A 25,282-nucleotide genomic window follows, 5' to 3' on the forward strand; every position below is an offset into this window, starting at 1 on the left:
CCGTCCTAAGTCCCCCGTATGCTGTTTATCATCTTCTTCAATTCTTTGTGAAAAGTCCCCCTACAGTACATAACATCTGCCTAAAGCAGTTAACAAGCCAAAGTTAAGCTGACGTCTCTCTCCTCGCACGCTCAAGCCTCTCGCGTGGGCTAAGACTCCTCCGTCAGAGCCGTGTTGCCAGAGGGGTGACGTCTCCTCCGCCAATTTGCTAAGTTTACTTCTGAAGGAGAAAGCTGAGGCATTTTTATGAGGGTGAAAAAGAAACATAGGAGGGGAAGACAAAATTCATCCGTTCAGTCTCCAGGCACGCGTATTGCTCTCTGTGAGACGTCGGTGCTGAAAGAGAGATGCGGAAAACTTTGCGACGTGACGGGTACGTAATGAGCCTCTCCTGCAAGCCGCCCTCGACCACGGAATCCTTCTGGCTTTCGAAATCCCCCTTCCTTTTATTTTAATACTTTATTACCTCTTGCCTCGACTGCTGGGTGAGCAACCTAGCCTGACGCATTCGCATGTGTGAAGCGTACGCAGCTAAGAAGCCTTAATATAGATCTTACCGCCTGTTACAAGATGAAAGCAGCCCTTCTATCTGGATCACAGCTCATTTGTGCAATGACTGATCCACTGAGGAATCAGAGCTTTCTTCCCCGACTTCTTTCTGATTGATTGAGAGAAGAAGAAAGAGTAGGAAACCCAACGCATTGGCATTAATGGAAACGTGGCGAATGATTCACCTTGCTACCTTGCGATATGCGTTAGCTGCTAGGTTAAATTACATTATAACCCCAGCCTGTGAATCTATCTCGACCTACAGGGAACTCCCAGCTGAAGTTTAATCCTTGTCCACACATCGCCCCCTTCTGGCTAGGATGAGAAGAATCTCAGACTGGTCATGGTCAATGGCAGGCAAGGATAACAGCACAATCCTATTTCCATATATTACAGACCTTTATTGGCCCTTTATTCATTAGAGATGGCTTTCTATAATGGGGTCACATTGTCCCATATCTTCTGCCTTTCTCTGAGGAGGAAATGAATAATGGATTCATGGTGCACATATGGTTTAATAGTGATTCACAGTCTTTCACACATATGCCCTTGCTTGGCGTGTACAACACCTTGAACTCACAAAAATGTGCAAATGTACGAAGTTTTCTCTCCAGGTATAATGGAATTCCTGGGAAGTATGATAGATGACAATGGACTCGATTCTTTCTCCGCCTTACCGTCACTGTCTCTTTCTGTGTCTCTTTCGCTTTATGCATACTGTGACCTTGACTTCAAGGAAGTACATTGAAAATCATTTCCCACTACAAATCTCTTCTAAGTCCCCCACAGTTTCGTGAGTCTTTAACCATTTAATACGCAGCCGCACAATAGGATTCAGAAAGCGATGATTATGCCCGAACTCGCTTCGCTCCCACCCACCATTCAAGCAAAATTGGACATTTCCAAATGGAGGTCTTTTCTACTGAGAATAGAAATCTTCCTGCTGAATTTGCCAGGGAAGGGAGTAAATAGTGGATTTATATTTATGGAAATCACAGGGACAGAAGGGATGATGGAGGAGAGAGAGAGAGAGAGAGAGAGAGAGAGAGAGAGAGAGAGAGAGAAAGGAAAAACTGATGAGCTCCTCAGCCTGTGTCCTCCTTGCTCCACAAAGACATTTAAGCTTCATAAATGTTGTATTTGGGGAGAACTTAATTGGATTTATGTTGCTCAGGCCTTGAATGCAAATTGTGATTGGCATCTGCGAGGCTGGCATTTTTTTCCATGATTGAGAGGGAAAGGGGGGCCTAGAGAAGGGGTGTCCAGAATGAAGGCGATGCAAAAATGTCCTGCTTTCTTCTTTTTCTGTCAGAAATGCTTTGAATTAGGAATGGGTCATGAAGGTTGACTAGATGTTTTCTTAAACATCTTTTGTGTGTGTTTTTAGCATTAGATATTTTCAGCAGTTTTGTTATAGTGTGCTGACAGCTTGAGAACCCCCTTTATATCACTATAGTGCAACAGCCATACGCATTCAAATGGATGTTTTAGGACATTGCATCACATCTAAAGGTTTTTTTTTATTTTTTTTATGAGAAAGTTAAAAATAGCCAAAATATTAAAAATATATATTGAAAGCATAATAAATTACACTAATTTATATATATATATATATATATATATATGTATGTGTGTGTATGTAATGTATTTATTACACTTCTAGTCAGAGCAGGACTTAGGGGCCCCTGGGCTTGAGTTTACGTTTGGGCCCTACCTATGCTACAAATGACCTCAACTAGAACATCATCATGGAGTAGCACAAAATACACAAAAAATTTAAATATGCTTTGAAAATTAAAAAAAAAAAAAAAAAATGCTTTGATAGAATTTGCTCTCAGTTGAGAGAAGATCAAAACCCTGAAATAACACTGAGCAAAAAAGCAGTGATGAACATTATTTTTAAATTTATTGTCATATCCGTGTTCTCTTGTGTCAGATTCTTAAATTTAATCAATAAATTCAATCAGAACAAAAAGACACTGTTATTGGCTATCATCGATCAAATCAAATCAAATCAATATAAACAAAACCTGGATTTACACCCGTGGAATTGGATTTGCCAGTAGTTGGCAGCAAGTCACAGTCTTAATGAGTAAGTTAAATCCTTCATTCAACAAATTTGTTCAAAATGCGAATACATTTAACTTAGCAACTGACTGTTTTTATGAATGGGTAGCCTAATTGAATCATGTACTCGTTCAAATACGTTGATTCTTTGATGAACAAAATGCTGTGTTGCTCCGAGATGCAGCAGTTCTGCTGTTTGTTCTATTTTCTTTGCAAAGCAAAAACAGAATGTGAGGAAAAATAGAATATGTATAAGTAACTCAGTAACTTGTTGTTTATTGAACTGTTGTATAAAATCAATGTCACATTTGCACTCACAGCACTCTTACTTGAGCTATAACTCCTATATCATAGGCTAATGTTATAAATATAAAACACAGGAACTCATTAAATGGGTATATATATATATATATATATATATATATATATATATATATATATATATATATAATTTTGATGACATTTTTGCCCACTATAGTGTGATAGCAGTGAGACAGGACAGCACTCAAAACTCATTTTGTGCAAAATTAAGAAGAAGTGAGGCATGAACATGCAAATTTATCAATATCTTTCTAAATGTGTGCTGTTTTGGGCTAAAAGCCTTAATGGAGCTGTTTAAAGTAGCCATGTGATCACAAATAAATCAAGGCAGACCTGATTCAATGCATGTGTTTTGCTTCTGTGTGAAATAATGATAAATACCAGTTTACAGCATTTGATTATGGCCTCAAAGCTCACAGTCGGAGGCTATTAGCCCCGGCTGCCCCATTTATAGCCTTCGCTCGCACTGGCCCAACAGTGAAAATGCGACAAATAATTTCTGACTTGCATAACTGAACAAATCAAACAAACATAAATGGGTAAAGGTTGGGCTGGGTGGGGCCTATAGGCTGAAGCCCAGTCAAGCCCAATGGTAAGTACAGCCATGCTTCCTGTCAACAGTTTGGAGATATGTTTTTCAAAGAATTTGCATATGCTCACCAAGGCTGCATTTATTTGATCAAAATACAGTAAAATGTAATACTGAGAAGTATTAGTACAATTTTAAATAGGTGTTTTTAATTAATGTATTTTAAAATGTAATTTATTAATTGCACATGGATTCTTTGGGAACAATTAGTCGACTAGTCATTCAGTCAACCCACCAGCTTATCATTTTGGTGACAATAAATTAGTCACCTAAATTATGAGCAATACATCATTAGGTGTCATGAACTAACAATGAACAATACATTTAAAGCATTTATTAATATTGGTTAATTTCTACATATACTAATACATTTTAACATTTAACCCTTTAAGACCGGATGGAGCGCCCGCTTTACTTGTTCAGATGAAGCCTCCCACATGCTCCTGTCGCATTGCTTTCACCCTCTAATGAGTCTGAGTAATATGCGTTTACAACAAAAACAGCACAGCCGCTAACTGAATACAAATATGTAGATTTCACATGCTCATAACTTCATGAAAAATGCACAGATCATAGAAAATGGCACATCATTATTTAAAGCAGATTCTCACGATTAAAATGAACCCAAAATCAACATAATATCCACCTTATTCCTGACTAGCCTACTGTGTTTCGAATTATGGGTTCCACTTCCGGTTTGGGGAACTTCCATTTAAAAAGACTGAAGCGAATCCTTTCAAATCATAAGGTTGCCCTACAAATAAAGCTTATCCGTCAGTTTGACTGAATGAGCTGTCAATTCTTCTTCCATGTTTTATTTTCAGACATCATGAGAATAACATAACGCTTGGTATTTTAACATAACATGTTATAACAAGAATATCTATGGCAAGAGCTCTTTTCAGTCGCTGCTTTCTATCCTCGTGATTATTTTCTTTTGTCCCTTTGCGTACCGCTGTAATAGTATGAAAAAGGACAACATATACTGCACATCTGTGGTCTGTTCTCCCGAAATAATTTACGATATATCCCATTAATAATTAACTGGAATGAGTTAACTGGAATGAATCTCTCGTTTTTCTCCTCAAAGCCTCACGTCTTTTTCCAGGTTTGTTTTCACAGGTAAATACAATTTATTATCTGTAAAAATGATGGAAATCACTTTGAAATAGTATCACGCAATGCTGAAGTTCATGGACATTTTTTATTAAGGCAACGTATATTACATAATACAGATATATATCACTATAGTTATATTTAACCCGTCCGTTATTGCTGTGTAAAGAATCGCGCTTTTTCATGGCCTGTTGAAAGTACCTTGTTGATGGTTTTACACTTTTAAATGTCCTTTTAATGTTCATTGGTTGAGGGGTGAGTAGAATAATGTCATCTCATTGTACCCAGTTTTTTTTTTTTTTTTTTTTTTAAACAAAAAAAAAACAAAAACGTATTATTGCGTTCATAGAACGAGCCTTTCACTGACTGTTTACAGCTAACGGAAGTTACACCCATAATTCGCGCAAAGCGTCATGGGGCATAGAAATAAGGTGGATATTGCGTTGATCACAAGATATTACTCACAGAATGATGTAACATACTTGGCTAAAAACATGTCTCTCATCTTTCCGGTATGCAGTGTGTATCCAGTGTTTTCCCTGATCCATCCATGTTCGTTTTCCAACGTGGAATAACACAACATAGATATCATTTTAAAGCTTAGAAACTCAGCTTTTTAATGCATCTAATCATTTTGAAAAACTCCTAACGAGTGCTGAGAAGTGCCTCTAAACCTGAGTTTACCGCCCGTGGGCGCCATCTGGATGCGAAAAAAATGAATAACACTTTATTCAACTATACTTTATGCTATCACCACAAAATTTGAACCACATGCAGCTCATATATAGGAGAGCATCACCAAAAAGAATTTTTGGTAACACTTTATTTTAGGGTATTTTAACTAGTTGCTTATTAGCATGCATATTACTAGAATATTAGCTGCTTATTAGTAATTAATAAGCACATATTAATGCCTTATTCTGCATGACCATATTCTACATTCTTAATCCTACCCAATACCTAAACTTAACAACTAACTTACTAACTATTAATAAGCAGTAAATTAGGAGTTTATTGAGGGAAAAGTCATAGTTAATAGTGAATGCATGTTCCCTATACTAAAGTGTTACCGAATTTTTCCCCGATCTTATTGCCTTCCTGAGTTATTCATGTCAAGTAAAAAAAATGAAAAATTATTTTAAAAAATTATAGATATTTTTTTGTCTTTTATCAGTGGTTTCTCAGCATGAAAATGTCCAAATGTAATGTCATTTATATTTTCTACAAATTTAAAAAGTGTTCTATCAAATGATACCTACCTTTTGACTCTCCTTTCAGTTTTGGGGTCTTAACTTTTGTGTATGTCGCTCAGAAAAAGAAAAAAAAAAACTCTAAAAAAGCCTTCAGGTCTTAAAGGGTTAAGGTTGTGTAAATGAACACTAATTATTGTACTGTATATTTAATTAACATGAATTAACAAGGAACAATAGTATATTTAGAATAAACTAATATAATTGATTGATTAACCTAGATTATTAAATGCTGTAAACATTGTTGTTCATTGTTAGTCTATGAGACTGAATCCTCTATGTTAACAAATTGAAGCTTATTGTAAAGTGTTTCCAAAATTGTGTTTTTTTTTGCACGTCCTTACTTTGAATCTATTTCATGAGAGACGAGGATCGATGCCGGCTGCTCTTGGGGGCCTGCTCTGAAGGGCTGTCTCCAACCAGCCTGAACAAATGATTATTTGTATTAGGATGAGCACAAAGCAAAGAGATCCTTTAACTTAGAGCCCATCCGCGGAGGACAGACACATGGAGCCACACTGACTGACAGCACATTTGGCTAGAATACAATGCACATACTCCTTTGTCTCTTCCTCTCTCTCAGAATAATTAAGTCAAGGAAGCAAACGTCATTGTAACTCTATATGTAAATACCTCTCCCTCTCTCCTGAGGTCTGTTTCCAGAGATTACAGTATTTAATTGAGGAATAACGCAAATTAGGAGTCTAAAACGAGCCTAGTCACAAGACACATTCTCTAAAAATGGCATTTGTGGCAGAGTTTACAGAATCACCTGCACCAATTACCCCTTAGTGTTGCTTTTTATTAGCCTCAGTGGAATCAGCAGACCACCAGGAGGGCTTGTCAACACAGGGCATGCATGTCCTCAGGGAGCCGTTCTATGTGTGTGTGTGTGTGTGTATGTGTCTGTGCGTGTGTGCATGTGCTTGTGAATTTAGGTTGGTATGCTGAATGGTAATAGAAATGAGAGCAGTATTGGAGTGACCAGTGTGCTGTGCGTGAGAAGGTGATGAATGCTAATGAGTGTGAAACAGGGCTGAGAGGTCGAGATCCCACTGAGTCCCTCAAGACCCAGAGAGAAAGCTGCCACAGAGAGTGTCCTACATACAGACAGAAAGAAGTGTGTGTGTGTGTGTGTGTGTGTGTGTGTGTGTGTGTGTGTGTGTGTGTGTGTGTGTGTGTGTGTGTGTGCTTGTTTAACACCTACTGTTTTGAGAAATGTGGAGTGACAGCAATTTCCAGTCCTTGCTCAAAGCATTCTGTAATCACTCACTCCGCTCCAACTCCACTCTGGGTTTTCCATTTCTCGCTCGCTGTTTTTAATGTCATATCTGGGTACAAGATGTATTAGTTGAAAATTTTTGATTACTAGATATATGATTTTATTACTATTTTTGAATAGAATATTTGAATTGGCTTCACATCTGAGAGAAGAGAGTGATTCATACTTACCTTTACACCATGTCAAATTTATTTATGACAAATCCCTCAAGTTTCACAAGAAAAATCATAAAAAGCATCCTATCTGATGAAGCATCACAGAAGTCTTTAAAGTACAAGGTATGTGTTCTTACTTTTGCACTGAGTGCACAAAAAGAGAGAACTGTTCTGATTGGCTGTGTTTTGTGATTGATTGTTTTTCATCACACCATCTCTTTGCTTTCAATGTGAGCAGACAAATTGTTTGTCATTGGAAACTTTTCACATTTGTTAAAGGGATAGTTCATCCAAAAATGAACATCCCTCGTGTAGTTCCAATCCTGTATGATTTCCTTCTATACGTGAAATATAAAAGAAGATATTTTGAGATAATTTTGTATGTTTTTTTTGTTTGTTTTTTCCAAAATATATTCTTTTGTGTTCTGCAGAAGAAAATAAGTCATACAGATTTGGAACGACATGAGAGTGAGTAAAAAATGACATTTATAATTAAAGTGCCCCTATTATGCTTTTTCAAATATTACCTTTCATGCAGTGTCTAATATAGCTGTTTTTGAATGTTAAAGGTCTAAAAAATTTTAAAGATCAAAAGTGCACGACAAATAAAGTTATTGTCTCCTAAAAGAATGAACCAGTTCGAACTGCTGAAATGAGTTGTCAACAACTTGTAACTTCCTGTTACAAACCTTCGCAACAATGTAACAAGATACATAATCCCAAAATGCATAATGCCAGCCTATGTTCTTCATTGGCAACTCACGAACAATGTTTACTTTGACCCATCTTCAAACACTGTAGTTGTAGCTGAACGCTGGAACTGATACGGAGAAACCGGTGCCATTTGTTCGTATCACTGTATATCAAACACTGAGGAAACCTCCGGAGCTGAAATTCAGATATGGTAAAGGGCTTTTTTATTTCCGACACACGCTGTTAGCGGTAGACCAATCACAACAGACTGGTCCGTCTGACCTATCAGAGCAGAGTAGGCTCTCGGAAAGGGGGTTTTAGAGGGACTGAATCTTCAAACAAACCGCTTTCAGACTCTGAGAAATGAGGTGATGTTCAATGTATATTATGAGAAAATTAAAGTGGTTTTTGACCTTGGATGCATGTAAACCAATTGTAGGAGACCTCCAAAACAAAGTTAGGAACCTTTAAAATAGCATAAAGGGCACTATAATTTGGGGGTGAATTATATAAAGAAGCACTTCATAATTTATTTTCTCAACACTTCTTTTTAAATTCCACAATAAATTATCACATTCACTCCCAGTCATTAATTTTCACCAAAAATAATGAGTCATAATGAGTACATTTTTGTCTTTCTGATTATACTTGTCATTTTTGATTTAGTAAAGTTTGATTTTTATTTTTCTGATTGAACTAATAATTTCCATCTGTCTTTTAGACTAATAGTCTTAACCTTTTTTAAACATGGTGGCTTCTTTCAGACGTGCCATTGCATTATGGTCTGTTAACATGTGCTGCCATGCATCGGAGCGATCTTAGAGTGAGAGAACACACGACATTGACTTTTACTAATAAAATCCCTCCTCGCTCCGGGCAAAATCACACAGCTCCGCTCTGTGCTCCGCTTTCACTCCGCACTGCCTCACAGGAAGGGCTCATCTTGTTAGATTTATACTTCGCTAGGGGGTCTACATCCAGGAGGGCCCCCCTATGTCTTTCTCTCTCTCTTTATCTTTCTCTCCTTATCTCTCTCTTCCTCTGTAGTAAGGTATTTGACCTGGTGGTATGCTTCAGTGGTGCAGAACACTCCTGTTGAGAGGTTTCTCTGCTCCATTCACCTGCCTTTCCGTCACACACACTGACACTACACCACATCGACCCACACTCTCCTCTCAGATCAGTGCCTAAATAGCCAATCAATACGGCCACTGCCAGCTGTTCCTACATCCTTATATTTACCTCACACGGCAACCTCACCACGCGAGCGCCCCCCTGAAGTAATCAGCTCCCTCCGCTGCGTCTGAATAAGAGACCGAATGTTGAAAAACAGACACATCCTAAATGGACCGTGTCATTGTGCATGCATGAATGCACTGGGAGACGAGAGCGTGCAAATACAATCAAGAGCCTTAGCTGTGGCTAAAGTCGTCAAAGAAATTTGTCAAGTCGTCAAAGCTCCCCGGAGCCTGTTGATCGGTCGCTCCAATCATCCCCATCACTGATTCCTGCCTCTCTGGATGTCTAAGTGATTCTATTTCTTTCTGCCTGAGACTCCTAGCTGGGTGCCCAGCTGATCAAATAAACCATCGGCAAACCCAACAGCCAATGAGCTGGCTAAGCACCCTCACAGTCCATCATTTGCAACAGCCAAGACACAAATGTCCATTCCAGGACGGCATGTTCCACCGTCCACAATATCTGCTGGAGCTGCTGTTATTGGCGGTGGAGGGGAAAAAAGCAACATGGTCATTTCTCCAGTGGGGTGCTTGTTCCTCCATTAACTGCCTTAATTGAGTAGACTGTTATATTTCAGCACCTTATTAAATTGGAAGGAAGCAGGCCAGAGAGTATTACGTGAGAGTAAATTGATTTTGGCGCCTTGCTACTCATCTACTTTGGCCGTCTTTACACAAACCCATTCCTCCAATTATTGTTTATGGCTTGCCTCTTTGTCTTTGCTCTCTTGCTCATTCTTGTTCATTCTCCTCTCCTTTCTCTCACTTTCATCCATTCATAATATTTTGGCCCCGCTTAGCTTAAGTCCAGTTCCCAGAGGAGGCTTTCACCAGGCATCCACTTGGTGTTTACATCATTATTTATTTATTTTTAATAGGAAATAATTGAGACTGATATATCAGTATGCATGTTTGTGGGTCTATCTGTCTATTGTTTGTTTTTTTTATTATTGTTCTATCATTGATGTGAGGTGATATTGAATTCATTCTATGCCACAGTTTCAGTTCCTGCCTGACTAAATTTTCCACCATTTGGAATTGTAACATTTTTTAAACTCCTCTTACAAAATTTGTAAAATCTTCAGTAAAATTTTCAAAAATTATCACTTTTTTGATGTTTTTTGATACTTGTTGGTATCGTTCACTGCCATTATAAAGCTTGGATGCATCAGGATATTTATTAATATATCTCGGATTGTGTTCATCAGACCGGAAACGCATGCTCATGTGAAAAGTTTCGCATTTCGCTGCGTTCCAAAGTTCAAGTTTGGTGAACTCTGACCTGCGAATTCGCATCACGTGAAGACGTGCGACCGGTAGAAGATCGGCATGACCTCTTGGCTGAATTAAAAGACTGTTATATTTGTTATATTTTTCGAGTAGGTTGTATATTTTTACATTTTGAATGTATTACTATATGTTATATGTTGAATTCATGTTAATAAAAAAAGACGCTGTAGACCATGTTAATATCGACGTTGCAGCATCCGATGAAATTTCGCACGTTCAAAGTCGAGTGTGACCACGGCATAAAGCTTGGGGTAGTTTCATTTGAAAGTAAACTAATCCTTTAAATGACAAACTTTTGAAGTTTATACACTATGTTGGTCTATTTTTGGTAATTTCTCTGGGCATATTGAGACAATGATACCCATTATTCCTACATCACCAATATCAGGATTTTTTCTTCATACAAACAATTTAAAGAGGACAATTCGAGAGGCACATCTGTTAATAAATACAGTTGTCAATTTCACTGACTGTGTGAATGCCACCCATGATGAATAAATGAAGTCTGCCACCCGCACCACTACCACCAACAAAAAGTGAAGTGTCCGCCCATAGATCATCTCAGCTTTACCCCCAAAATACTCAGAATACGGAATAAATAAATCCACCCAAATCCTCTCTCAACCCAGGGCTCTCTGTCGTCTGTGCAATGTGCAAGTGCAGTATATGCATAACCATAATCCCAAAACATGCTGTCATTCCAGCCCTTGCATTACCATATTTCATCCCACATGCTCTATTAAAAGATTGCACTACTTACTAACAGACACTTTGTACCGCTTCATGTCTGCTTTAGCCAAGTCTCTGGATTCAAACGCCACTGAACAACTGGAGAGATCCATTAAATCCATCAGTATCCCCTCTCAAACCCCATTGGCAGGTTTAAGCCCATAAGTACATGTGATATAACCACTGAATACAAGTTTTGGAAGCACAATAAGCGTTAATGAAAAAAGCACAATGAATATAACAGCAGCTCATCTACATGTTTGCTTGACATCTGCTTAACAGCAATCCTCTCTCACTTTGATCTGCCTTGAATTGGCCAATAAATTTCAAAATTTTTTGCATAAGTGATCTTGACTGGACTATGAGCCTGATCGTGTCAGTGAACAGAATTCAACTATGTCTGATTCTACCATCAGGGACTGTTTGCAGATGTAGATTATGATTCACTTTTCAAAACACGGCAGCCTGAGGAGATGCATGAAAGTAAAATGAGCTTATTAATTCATGCTATGATAATTCCATGTGTTAAATTCTCTGCTTTTGAACAGTGTGATGTGCAGCAGGGATGCCCATTGGACCCTGTCACAATACACACAAACCGTTTGACTATTGACATATTGTATCATTAATACAGGTTTACGGTCGGAAAACCATAATTTATTCCTGTGATGGAATCACTTATTCTTCTCACAGATTTGATGCTCAAGAAACATATCCTGTTATTATCATAGTCACAGTTTCTACAAAAATATTAAAATCCTCTTATCTATCTATCTATCTATCTATCTATCTATCTATCTATCTATCTATCTATCTATTTATCTATCGTTCTCTGTAAGGCAAATAAACCTTCAAACTTAAAGGATTTTTAAACCTTTTCTTCAAAACTTTCTAACAACATTCGATAGGCTTTGATAAATTAAAACAGAAAGCAATAGTTAAAAGGATTGCTTTGGATTTCTATTTATTTTAATTCTACTCCTTTACATTCAAATTCAAATTACAATTCTGCATCCTGTTCTCTACCTCAATTCAAATTCAAAAAATGCAAAAAGGCACTCTCATTTCTGAATGTCACTCAGCCCTGCTGTTCTCAAACTTCACCTCAGCATAGCCGTGCATCATTTGTTTTCTATATTAACCTATAATGGACAAAGATATTCGGAATTAGCTAAATGAACAAAAAATGAACCCAGAGCATTTGTATCCACACAAATAAGTGCTTGCTGACATTAAAAATGGTTAAAGTATTCACAAAAAAGCCTAAAATCTTTTGTACTGTTCTAAAAAAAAAATTTGAATATGTGGACTGTTTTTGGACTATTCGTGACAATGCGAGCAGCATGAATCTGGCACTCCACTTATGAACTCTTTATCAGTGAAGTGTTAGATTTGCGTTGGAAGCTGTGCAGCTTATTGTGAGTCATGTACATATGGTAAACACTGACCCGCTGACTAGTCGACTGCTTTGCTGTATGGCCAGTTCACTAATAAAAGTAAGTAGTGATGCAAGTCCAAGTATATCCACCTACTCATCAATATAGATTTTTTCCCCTTACATTTGCATTGATTTATTCAATTGAACCCAAAACTTGCAAATGAGAAATAATGTAACACAAGTGATTCATCATAAGAATTTTACTGAATGCACTGATTTTATATTAACTGACTTTTCCTTCCTGATGCTCACAGAGTTTCTCCAGGGGTTATTTGACCTTAATTTGTGGTTCTTCCTGCACACTATCCTTCAGGTTCCATTAAAACTTTATCCAAAAAATGCAGTATGAAGTCTTAAGACATGGCTGAGCATGTTGGTCTTTCCGCTTCCCGCAGGTCTCCTGTGATGGCCGGAGGCTTGTTTGCTGTAAACCGACAGTGGTTCTGGGAGCTGGGAGGATACGACACAGGCCTTGAGATCTGGGGAGGCGAGCAGTTTGAAATATCCTTCAAGGTGAGTTAAAGCATCTGTGTTGATTCCTGTATGCAATTCGCTAATAATACATTGATTTTCACGGACTTTTCCAAGGCTGCTTCTTGTTGTTGGCCTTTCAGACCACAATAATCAAATAGAACACAATAAGGCAGTGTCTCACTCCAATGCTTTGTGCAATCCAGATCTTAAAATGGATTCCAAGACACACACTCCAAAACCACATCCAATAGCTCATCGCTCCTGATCCATTGCGAACCTCTAACTATAGCTATACCAAATTCCTTTTTCTCCCACTTAATGTGAAGTGCTCTGTCTGTCTGTCTAGACAGTCTTTTCTCATTCTTTTCAACAATAAAGTCCGAATGAGATTGGACGGCAGAGGTTATTTTCTTCACTGTGTTACTAAGCGGAGCCTCAGAGCCAAACGCACACAAGTCGGCCAAAATAAGGCAGTGAAGATAGCGGAGCTGTGAGTCTGTGCGCGTTTGTGTGTATGTGTTTAGACTGGCTAGACTGCTGAAACTAATTAGATTGTGTGATCCAGTGATTGGCTGTGGCTCTGAAGTGATTCGGTTTTGATTAGCGGGGCCAAAACTGGCACCGATGGATGTGAGGAAGTGTTCTATTTATCAGTTCTGACATACCTGCCACCCCACTCTTTTTCATTAGACTCTCACTTGTGCTGGCACTGAACTTTGTTATTGGAACACCATCCTCTGCGCCTCTCTAGTAACTATGGCAACCGCAAAAATAGTTTAGAGGCTAAACCGCCTATTTGACAGATTTTTTTATTATCATTTCCTTTTTATGCATCGTATTTGTCTATTGCTGCTATTTGTAATAAAGTTGTCTGGTTGACCTTGAAATATGGTAGTAACATACCAAACAACTCTCCATTTGAAAACTTTAAGATAGCTGGTATTGTACTACAGTGTCTCCTTCAGAATCCAATGTGCAACTACAAACTAAAATAAAAGCTGGGGCTGATTGGGCTTGGCGTCATACCATTGATTGGTTGCCTGCCACACTCCGTCCAAGTTTCATCCATCTGTTCGTTGTAGGCAGCTTTCTAAATGCAATTCAAGTCATCTTAATATCTAAAGTCCTGCCATGGCTGCCTTGCTCCATGCTTTATGATAAAAGACGCTGTAAAAAAAATGTGAAAATTATTCCTAAAACTTCATTTGTTACATGGCTCCCTCATTTATCCTCAAATGAGGGATCTGCAGGGGTTTTTTCTCGCTCACTTTGTAGCACTGATGTTTCGAGCGATTCTCTCCCCATAACGATGGGGTCTGTGAAGTTAGCTTGACCGCTAACCCGCCGCCTGGCAGGAGAGATAGGTCTGTGCAGTTTGATATCTGCAGACAGCTCTCTCGGGCCCAGCGGGTGACCGAGGAAGAGAGAAACCATCAGACTCGACTCGTCCGACTAGAAGCCCCCCTCCCCTCAGCTTTCTCACCTCCCTCTGTGTGTCAGTGGCCCTGGCCGAGTCCAAACTCCACCATGTCTGAGCCAATACTCAATACGGACAGGCACTTCAAAGTCTTGGCCTTAGTAGAACAGAAAGAGAGAGATGGGAAGGGAAGCATATTGAACACCCTGCTTTTTTCTTTATCTCTCTTTTCTTTTGGTTTAAAGAGGAAAGTAGAGATATAAGCGTGAGGCAGTTGGAAAACTCTACTACTTTCCTTCAGTGAATGCGCCAGTCGATCCGTAATTGGAGCCCCCGGCGAGGACGTTGCTTGTTTCTGGTATGATGTGGAAGCGTAGCAGTATTTCTTGCTAGTCTGTCCACATATTCCCAGGAGCTCACAAGGATGTGATGCATGAGGCTTTTTTGAGTTTTTTCAACTGTCTAAGAGAATGCAGGATGGAATAAACTCTGCATATACTGTGATGTAGTATAAATGTTTGAGTATGTGTGTGCGTATGTGACTTTTCAGGTGTGGATGTGCGGAGGCAGCATGTATGATGTACCTTGTTCGAGGGTGGGCCACATCTACAGGAAGTACGTCCCCTACAAGGTGCCTTCAGGGACCAGCCTGGCAAGAGTGAGTAGAACTTCCACTATCCTTCCAAATGAGAAAGGATAGAGTGTTTCTCTACAGTGGCCCAATTCTGCTAGTTTATAGTGCTCTAGATTTACAATGTTCCTGAGATGTTCTTATTCATATTCTGCACACATGATAAAAGACAAATTGTAGGGAGAGAACATCACTCTGCTATATATATATATATATATATATATATATATATATACAGGTGCTGGTCATATAATTAGAATATCATCAAAAAGTTGATTTATTTTACTAATTCCATTCAAAAAGTGAAACTTGTATATTATATTCATTCATTACGCACAGACTGATATATTTCAAATGTTTATTTCTTTTAATTTTGATGATTATAACTGACAACTAAGGAAAATCACAAATTCAGTATCTCAGAAAATTAGAATATTACTTAAGACCAATACAAAGAAAGGATTTTTAGAAATCTTGGCCAACTGAAAAGTATGAACATGAAAAGTATGAGCATGTACAGCACTCAATACTTAGTTGGGGCTCCTTTTGCCTGAATTACTGCAGCAATGTGGCGTGACATGGAATCGATCAGTCTGTGGCACTGCTCAGGTGTTATAAGAGCCCAGGTTGCTCTGATAGTGCCCTTCAGCTCTTCTGCATTGTTGGGTCTGGCATATCGCATCTTCCTCTTCACAATACCCCATAGATTTTCTATGGGGTTAAGGTCAGGCGAGTTTGCTGGCCAATTAAGAACAGGGATGCCATGGTCCTTAAACCAGGTACTGGTAGCTTTAGCACTGTGTGCAGGTGCCAAGTCCTGTTGGAAAATGAAATCTGCATCTCCATAAAGTTGGTTAGCAGCAGGAAGCATGAAGTGCTCTAAAACTTCCTGGTATACGGCTGCGTTGACCTTGGACCTCAGAAAACACAGTGGACCAACACCAGCAGATGACATGGCACCCCAAACCATCACTGACTGTGGAAACTTTACACTGGACCTCAAGCAACGTGGATTGTGTGCCTCTCCTCTCTTCCTCCAGACTCTGGGACCCTGATTTCCAAAGGAAATGCAAAATTTACTTTCATCAGAGAACATAACTTTGGACCACTCAGCAGCAGTCCAGTCCTTTTTGTCTTTAGCCCAGGCGAGACACTTCTGACGTTGTCTGTTGCTCAAGAGTGGCTTGACACAAGGAATGCGACAGCTGAAACCCATGTCTTGCATACGTCTGTGCGTAGTGGTTCTTGAAGCACTGACTCCAGCTGCAGTCCACTCTTTGTGAATCTCCCCCACATTTTTGAATGGGTTTTGTTTCACAATCCTCTCCAGGGTGCGGTTATCTCTATTGCTTGTACACTTTTTTCTACCACATCTTTTCCTTCCCTTCGCCTCTCTATTCATGTGCTTGGACACAGAGCTCTGTGAACAGCCAGCCTCTTTTGCAATGACCTTTTGTGTCTTGCCCTCCTTGTGCAAGGTGTCAATGGTCATCTTTTGGACAACTGTCAAGTCAGCAGTCTTCCCCATGATTGTGTAGCCTACAGAACTAGACTGAGAGACAATTTAAACCTTTGCAGGTGTTTTGAGTTAATTAGCTGATTAGAGTGTGGCACCACGTGTCTTCAATATTGAACCTTTTCACAATATTCTAATTTTCTGAGATACTGAATTTGGGATTTTCCTTAGTTGTCAGTTATAATCATCAAAATTAAAAGAAATAAACATTTGAAATATATCAGTCTGTGTGTAATGAATGAATATAATATACAAGTTTCACTTTTTGAATGAAATTAGTGAAATAAATCAACTTTTTGATGATATTCTAATTATATGACCAGCACCTGTATATACCTGTCTGTCTATATATATATTTCCATTAATCCGTCTCACAGAACCTGAAACGAGTGGCAGAGACATGGATGGATGAGTACACAGAATACATCTATCAGCGCCGGCCCGAGTACCGCCACCTTTCCACTGGTGACCTTACCGCTCAGAAGGAGCTCCGCAAACACCTCAAATGTAAAGACTTCAAATGGTACATGAACACTGTGGCCTGGGACTTACCCAAATATTACCCACCTGTGGAGCCACCGCCAGCTGCCTGGGGAGAGGTGGGTGAACAACGGCATTATTAAAATTTTGAAGATACCAGGGTTGAGCAAAATGCAGAATTTAATAATTGGTTTTTAATCTTTTAATTCATGACTTGGAATTTGAATTGAATTAGCAGCACAGTGATGTTAAATGTGAATTTGAATGGGAATGACAGGAAGTGGCATACATTTTATAGAATTCAACACAGTTACACAACAGAGAAATTGCAATAGTTAAACAAGAACAAAAATAAGCAAGAACACTTTTCCATCTTATAAACTTGCTTCGTTGAAAATGTTGGAGAATTCTGGGACATTGTGCATTCCTGGGGACAGAACGATGTTTTTGAAAGAAGCCTTTCAAGGCTGCATGTATTTGATCAAAAATACAGTAAAAACAATCATATTTTGAAATATTATTACAAAAAACTGTTTTCTTTTTTTTTTTTTTTTTAATATATCTCAAAATGTAATTTATTCCTGTGATGGCAAAGCTGAATTTTCAGCAGCCATTACTTCAGGAATCACACTAATGTGCTGATTTGGTGCTCAAGGAACATTAATTTTTTTGGGAAAACTGATACTTTTTTTAGGAATGATGAATATATACTATGTTCCAAATTATGCAAGTGACGTATCAGTGGGATTCCAGTACAATAAACATTCAGATTTTAGTTTTTCAAAGAAAGTGTTTGTTTTATTTCTCATATCTTTTTAGATAACTGTAGCAATCTCAGTTGTATTTCAGCCGCCCCTAACCGAAGCTCACAAAGAGAAACGTTTACAGTGGGTTTAGAAACCCATTTTCAAACAGTTTTATTGCTGTGGTGTTTTTTTGCAGCATGGGATAGTGCATTGTCCTGAATGAAAATCCTTTATTTCAGAAGGCACTTTCCTTCTTTTTATACCATAGCAGAAAATGGTCAGTTATAAACTCCACATATCTTGCAGAAGTAATTTTGACACCCTCAGAGACTCTAAAGGGACCTTCCATCTCACTTCCCAATTCCAGCCCAAATCATCACCCGCTAAGTTCTTTTCTGATGTCGCAGTCTTGTTGGAACGTGGTGGCCACTAACCAACCATCCAGAAATTCATCCATCTAGACCATCCATTGTAGTACGGCATTCGTCAGTGAATAAAACTGTTTAAAAATGAGTCTTCGTGTATTTCTAAACCCACTATAAATGTTTCTCTTTGTGAGCTTCGATTAGAGGTGGTTGAAATCCAACTTTACGCACAACCGCCTGCATGGAGAGGTTCTTGAGACTTCAGAGACACCAGCAGCTTCAAATACCTGTTTTCTGCTCAACTCTGGCTTTTTTTTTATAGCTGTCCTTTTAATACAATTGTTTTTTGTTTTGTTTTTTGTTGTTTTTGACAGAAACGTTTCTTACTAATCCTTTATCTGAGCGAGTTCTCTTGTGCTGTAAATTACTCACAAATCTTATGATAGTTTGATAATCTCCATTCAGTTTTCACACAATATTAGTTGTTTTCATGCCTTTTGCATAACATTGCACCATGTCATGCTTTTCATCTTCAGAAAGATCTTTCCTCCTCCCTACATTGCATGAGAACTATGATTTGCCTAATAATGTGGAAAAACCTCTTTAAATAGTTTCTATTTACCTAAGTAGACCTGGCAAACTATTTAACAACCCTGTCTGAGACTGATACCAGTTATCTAAAAAGATATGGAGAAATAAAACAAACAAAGACTTTCTTTGAAAAACTAAATTCTGACTGTTTTTGTACTGAAATCCTACTGATATGCCACTTGCATAATAATTTAGAACAGCGTACTGTCATGTATTTATTTTCTTTAAAACAAAGTCTTACAGGCACCAACCTTTTGAAGAGTAGTATATACTGTATGGATGGATATGGTCACATTTATAGATAATTCATACCTTAAATTGTATGTGTTTTGAAAAACTACTTCATTCAAGAAACCTGTAATTCATTTAGTTATTGGATATATTAACAGTAAATTTTAATTGCTAATTTGTCGTTTAGGTGATTTTTATTCAAAGCAACTTACTGTAAAGTTATTACCACTTGTCCTGAATAAACCTAGTGTTGTGTGCCGTGCTCAGGGGTACAATGGAGGTTTCAACCTGAATATTTCAGTTACCAGTCAGTGTTGACACCCTTCACATCTCTTTGTTTACCCATAAGTCACTAGGCACATAACTTTACCCCACTTACTTGATTTGAGTTACACACTGAAAACGATCGTCAATACATCCTGTAAGACAGAGCATACTGTAGATGCGAGAACAGGTATAAGTGTGTGTGTGTGTGTGTGTGTGTGTGTGTGTGTGTGTGTGTGTGTGTGCGTACGTGCATATGACAGAGAGGTTATGCGGAAATGTTCATTGATTTATGAGAAGCACTGCCGGGTGAGATATAACACATTTTTCGCCAAAGACAAGCAGGCGGCCGGTCCTCACCTAAAACTGCGCTGTCTAATATACAGCGACATCACAACGTAACTATTGTTTGCATCACTGCTTCCTAATCCATAAATAAACAGAAGATGCGTTATACATTTATTACTCAAGCTGATCCAGGCAGACAGGCTATTCGGGTTATTCATTATCATTCGGGTTTGCTGTGCCAGAACAGCGGTTCCTGGGAACACGCGTGGAGAGATGGGCCTGTCATTTCTCTCCATCTGTGGTTCTGCCATGTCTGTCATAGTGGGGGGTATTTAATATGCATGGACTGATTCCCATCTTGTGCATTTTGATGGGCCTTTTTAATCACTGCTGAATGATGTACCTCACAGACATCATGCCTTAATGAATCCCCCCGGGGAACACCATCTCCTCTTTTTTCAGTCCCCTGCCGTGATGTGTCAGAAATGGCAAGTAATAATTTACAAATGTAATTAATTTCACATCCAAATTAATTGGAGGGCTGACGCTTACCGTAAAGCGTATCCATTCATTCGAATCCATCTAAGGTAGTAATGGAAACAGCCCTTTGGTTTCAATTGTTTCAGCAGAGGCGGCCCAAAAAAAAGTCCTTTAGCAAAGAACATTCCGTCCCTTTCTCTTATTGGCTTTTTCTGCATTAGCGGCACAAAATTGATGGTAAAAATGCAGGCTGGGGAACCTGCTTGGGTGAAATTTATGCATGGTAAATATCTTCTTTCCTGAGGCGAAATGATAGTAATTTGACTGTCAACCTGATAGCTTCTTACACCACGCTCTCTAGCTGGTCTGCCCGCACCGGCCTCCTGTCACCCCGCCTGATGTATTGCACAATAAAAGAGCCTTATTGGACTTTCGAATACACCCCCATGGGCCGCGACAGAGAGGAAGAGAGGTAGCTAAGGAATTAAAGGGGTCCTTGTCGGCATTTTCAGCAAAGGACAGGGGTCAACGTCGGCATGACCTCCGGCTGACAGGGCGGTGAGATGGGTAAACAGGCTGTCAACCATATGCCACTTGCCCACCTTCACACATATATACTCTCTCTCTCCCCCACAGCTGTTTCATTGCCTCTTCAATACACTCAAATACTTTAAATAATGCAATCAGGCGACTTTTATGCTCACAGCGATTGCTGCCAAAGGCTGTTACGGTATAAATGCAGTTTTCAGGCCCATTTTAGAGTACCCACCCTCCTGTGGCTTGAGAGGAAGAAGAGAGGAGAGACCCATGCTGATATGGTCTGATTCTGCTGTATTTACCTCTAAAGAGCTTGTGATTACATGCTCTTCTAGTGTAACCTAGAAAAGTGCATTAATTTATTTCTTTATTTTGTGGTATAAATATTATAAATCAAAGAATTTTTTTCTGGATCATAAAAACAAATGCTAGGCACTGATGATTGAGCCCTTTAGCAGCACTTAAAATGATGTGAGAGGAAATGTTCTTGCTGTTCCTTTCTAATCAGCACAACCTCCTGCTAAATTCTAGAATGCTTTAAAAGAGAAATGAAGAGAACAGAGGCTTTCGAAAAGCCACAAGAAACTGGCTTTGAGCTTCTTAAAACATATTGGAACCCATTTATAGTTGCTCTGACTTCACAAAAATGTGGTTCGGTAGTAAATTGGCTGCATCTGCAGAAAATTAGATTCTAATGCATGTCTTTGTTACTGTGTTGAACAAGTCAAATAATTCATCCTGAAAACATCACACGACGGCAGGCGCAAGGAAGGTCCAAAAGAGAGCGAGAAGCTGCTAATAGACAAGAAAATGAATTAAACATGTTTTCTTTTTATAACCTCGGGGAAAAAAATAAAGCTTTTACGAATAAATCGGCAAGGCAGAGCTTGGTGTGACCTTGCTTTTGGCTTTCATTTTGTTCCATTTGTCAAGCTCGTCCTCACTCGATTCTCCAATCCAGCTCATTTGAAAAGAAATCACAGCTCAAATAGGATGCAGCATTTCCTTTCCCGTAAATAATAAGCAGTAAAGTGTTGACCTGAACTGTAATAAGGACCACCGTCTGGGTTAGGACATTTCATTCTGATGTCCTCACCTGCCCTGGAAAGCTTGTTGCGTCCATCTGCCGTAGAAACTGTTTTGATTGCATTCGTTTTCAGCTTAGGTTTAAAGTCATTTCAACATTTCGAGTCATTCAGACTGTGAGCAGCAGCAAATGCATCTAGTCACCAACAAGAAAAATCTGCTTTAAGTCATGCATTCACAGAGCAGAAAGCATCAAGCAGAACTTCATGTTGATTTGTGCAGCCTACTAACTGATTTCCAATTACTTTCAACAGTCATGCCTTGCCAAGAGCTCAAAAACCCTAAATCCCTCACCTCAATCATTCAGGACTCATGAGCGTGAGAAAAACATATTTGAGGAAATGGGCTCCAACAAACACTCTGTAATCTGTTTCCTCTGATGGCCTTGGTATGCCGTGCACAATTTCGGCAGTGGAAGCTTATGCATTGTGCATGCACTACGCTGCACAGCATAATATGTTCCACCACAGTTCATCCCCTTTGTCAGGTCTCCTTTTTGTGTTTTTTGTGTTTGTGTGTGTGTGTGTGTGTGTGTGTGTGTGTGTGTGTGTGTGTGTGTGTGTGTGTGTGTGTGTGTGTATGACCTTGCCCCAGGCCCTGGTCCCCTCATGTCTCCCTAGTGAGGTGAATAAGTGAGCAGAATTGGCCCAGAACTGCTGCCCGCTCTTCTGTGTCTGCTCAGGAGGCAGTGGCTCCAGCCGCTCATGCATTATTGAGCTGCACTGTGACAACAGTCGGTACACCTGAATGCCTTAAAGAAAATTAGGCGACCTGGACAGCCAATCAAAAAATGAAAAAAAGAGAAAAATATAAGTACAAGGGGCAACAGAACCCTCTGGAGTTCATTCAGTGGGGAAAGTGCACGTCTTTGTGAACAGGTGTATTTTGAATGAATCATTATTTAAATGGTCTGGTGTAACGCTTGAACAGATTGGAGACCAGGGGTCACATTATACTTCACCGCACAGTTGGGGAAGAAGTATAACTTTTGGCTAACATTCTATTACCTTTAATGCACATCTATGAGCACCGTAGAGGTCATTAAAGGATTAGTTCACTTTCAAATGAAAATTAGCCCAAGCTTTACTCATATGACTTTCTTCTTTCTGATGAACACAGTCGGAGAAATATTAATAAATATCCTGACGCATTCCGAGCTTTATAATGGCAGTGAGCAGGATCAACGAGTATGAGCTGAATAAAGTGCTTCCATCTACATCTATCCATCATAAACCCTCCAGCTACGGAGGGTTAAAAAAGGCCTTCTGAAGTGAAGCGATGCATTTGTGTAAAAAAAAAAAAAAAATCCATATTTAACAAGTTATGAAGTAAAATATCTAGCTTCCACCAGATTGCCTTCCATATTCAACTTATGAAGAAAGTGTAAAACACTTCCAGTTCAAAAAGCATATGCTTCGTCCTACGCCTTCCCTATTCAGTTTACGAAAAAAGTGTAACTGACGTGATGCCAGTTTACTCTTTCTTCGTGCCTTGAATACAGAAGATGGTAAACGCATCGCTTCGCTTCAGAAAGCCTTTATTTACCATTTTTGGGGAACAGACCCCCAACTTAAATTGTTTTAAATCTTGAATACTTTTGAGCACAGACTTAAGTTTGGTCTCCCATTTAAAGGGGATACTTGACAGATTATTTTAGAAGTGAAAGAAAAAAAAATATGAAAGTAAATAAAAAAAAAATATATAAAAAAAAAAATAGTTATTGAAGTTTTAGTTTAGGAAAATGTAAAAATATAATTTCTTATAATTTATGTAAAATATATATTTTATAAAACTGTTTTACTCTAAAACTGCAAGAAAATCAAAGCCTAAAATCTAATCAAGTTGTGTTTCAGATTTTAGGTTGATATCTCAAAAATTGAGCTTTTAGTAAGATTTTGTTAGGGCGCAGTACCAAACTTTTCCACTAGATACCATCCAGGCTCCATTGGTGACCACATAAGGACTCTTCCATTCCATATAGTCTATGGTTTGAGTGACCTGAACCATTTATTTTCCATAATGTTCACACAATTTATGAAACTGACATCCTATTCATAAGTAGTATAGGCAGAATGGCAGTATTTGGTTTGAATTCAACCTTTAACAAACACATAAAAGACATGCAAAAAGAACAAGATTTTTCATTTTTATTGCTATTTCAAAATAAATATGCCTTATGTAAAAAAAAATGCCAAAATAAAAAATGCCTGAAAATATTGTTGTTGCAAATTAATAAATTACTGTTCCTCTGTAATTTGTCTTGAAAATCAGAAAACTACTAAGCTTTCAAATTATATATAGTTTTCAATATCATTTTAGGTTTAGACTAAGATATTATTGTTTTAAGTATATAAAACAATAATATCTTAGCGGGACGGTTAAGGGGTAGATCACCCAAAAACAAAACTATCACTAAGTTTCTAATTCTAAATTGAATTGATACACAAAAAAGGGCTAACTTTGTTAAATCCTTGTGCAATTGATAGGTGTCATTCAACAAATTTATTTCTCTGTCCGCAGATCCGTAATGTGGCATCTGGTTTGTGCATCGATTCTAAACATGGTTCCACTGGCACCGAACTGCGTCTGGACACTTGTCTGAAAGAGGGCGCAGAGCGAACATGGGCACACGAGCAGGTATAAAGCTCCTTCTCTGTACACTCAGTACTGATTTGTATCATATGTTGGAATAATGTGAAAGAGCATTAGATGGCTGACTGTAAGTGGAGTTTTTTTAAATCCCTAAAAATTAACTGATACTTTGATGAAATGAAATCATGATATGAAGCTTATTCCTTGACAGTCTTCTTTGAAACTGAGAGTATTGCTGTTCCCTGTGGTGGTTAGATTTTCACGTTTGGCTGGAGAGAGGACATCAGGCCTGGAGATCCCTTGCACACCAGGAAATTCTGCTTCGATGCTATTAGTCAGAACAGCCCCATCACTCTGTATGACTGCCATGGTATGAAAGGCAACCAGCACTGGAGCTACAGGAAGGTAATTCAGTAATACAATTACACTGCCATTCAAAAATCTTAAAGGGTTAGTTCACCCAAAAAATGGAAATGATGTTTTTGGCCACTATGTACAGTAATTCCTACATTTTTGTCCTTTTATAAGAAACAGTAGCTATGTCAACTGGATAGTTCACCCAAAAATGAAAATGATCCCATGATTTACTCACCCTCAAGCCATCCTAGGTGTTTATGACTATCTTCTTTCAGACAAACACAATCAGAGATATATTCAAAAATATCCTTGCTCTCCAAAGATTTATAATGGTAGTGAATGGGGGGCTGCGTTTTGAAGCCCAATATAAATGTATCCATCCATCATAAAAAAATAATCCATACGGCTCCAGGGGGTTAATAAAGGTCTTCTGAAGCGAAGGGATGGGTTTTTTGTAAGAAAAATATCCATATTTAAAACTTCAGTAAAATAACTAGCTTCCGGCAGATG

The 25,282-nt window shown here is 38.6% G+C and overlaps 1 protein-coding gene across 1 annotated transcript in view; it reads left to right on the top strand.

The window, feature by feature from the left end:
• galntl6 (polypeptide N-acetylgalactosaminyltransferase like 6) overlaps positions 1-25,282 on the top strand; it is a 205,027-nt gene that overhangs the window by 176,013 nt on the left and 3,732 nt on the right. The window contains exons 8-12 of the mRNA XM_051905066.1: positions 13,113-13,230; positions 15,159-15,266; positions 17,133-17,354; positions 24,344-24,460; positions 24,671-24,820. Coding sequence (XP_051761026.1) covers positions 13,113-13,230; positions 15,159-15,266; positions 17,133-17,354; positions 24,344-24,460; positions 24,671-24,820 — 715 coding nt within the window. The remainder of the gene's footprint in view (positions 1-13,112; positions 13,231-15,158; positions 15,267-17,132; positions 17,355-24,343; positions 24,461-24,670; positions 24,821-25,282) is intronic.

The sequence above is a fragment of the Ctenopharyngodon idella genome, chromosome 1, assembly GCF_019924925.1.
Source record: "Ctenopharyngodon idella isolate HZGC_01 chromosome 1, HZGC01, whole genome shotgun sequence".
Classification (NCBI taxonomy): domain Eukaryota; kingdom Metazoa; phylum Chordata; class Actinopteri; order Cypriniformes; family Xenocyprididae; genus Ctenopharyngodon; species Ctenopharyngodon idella.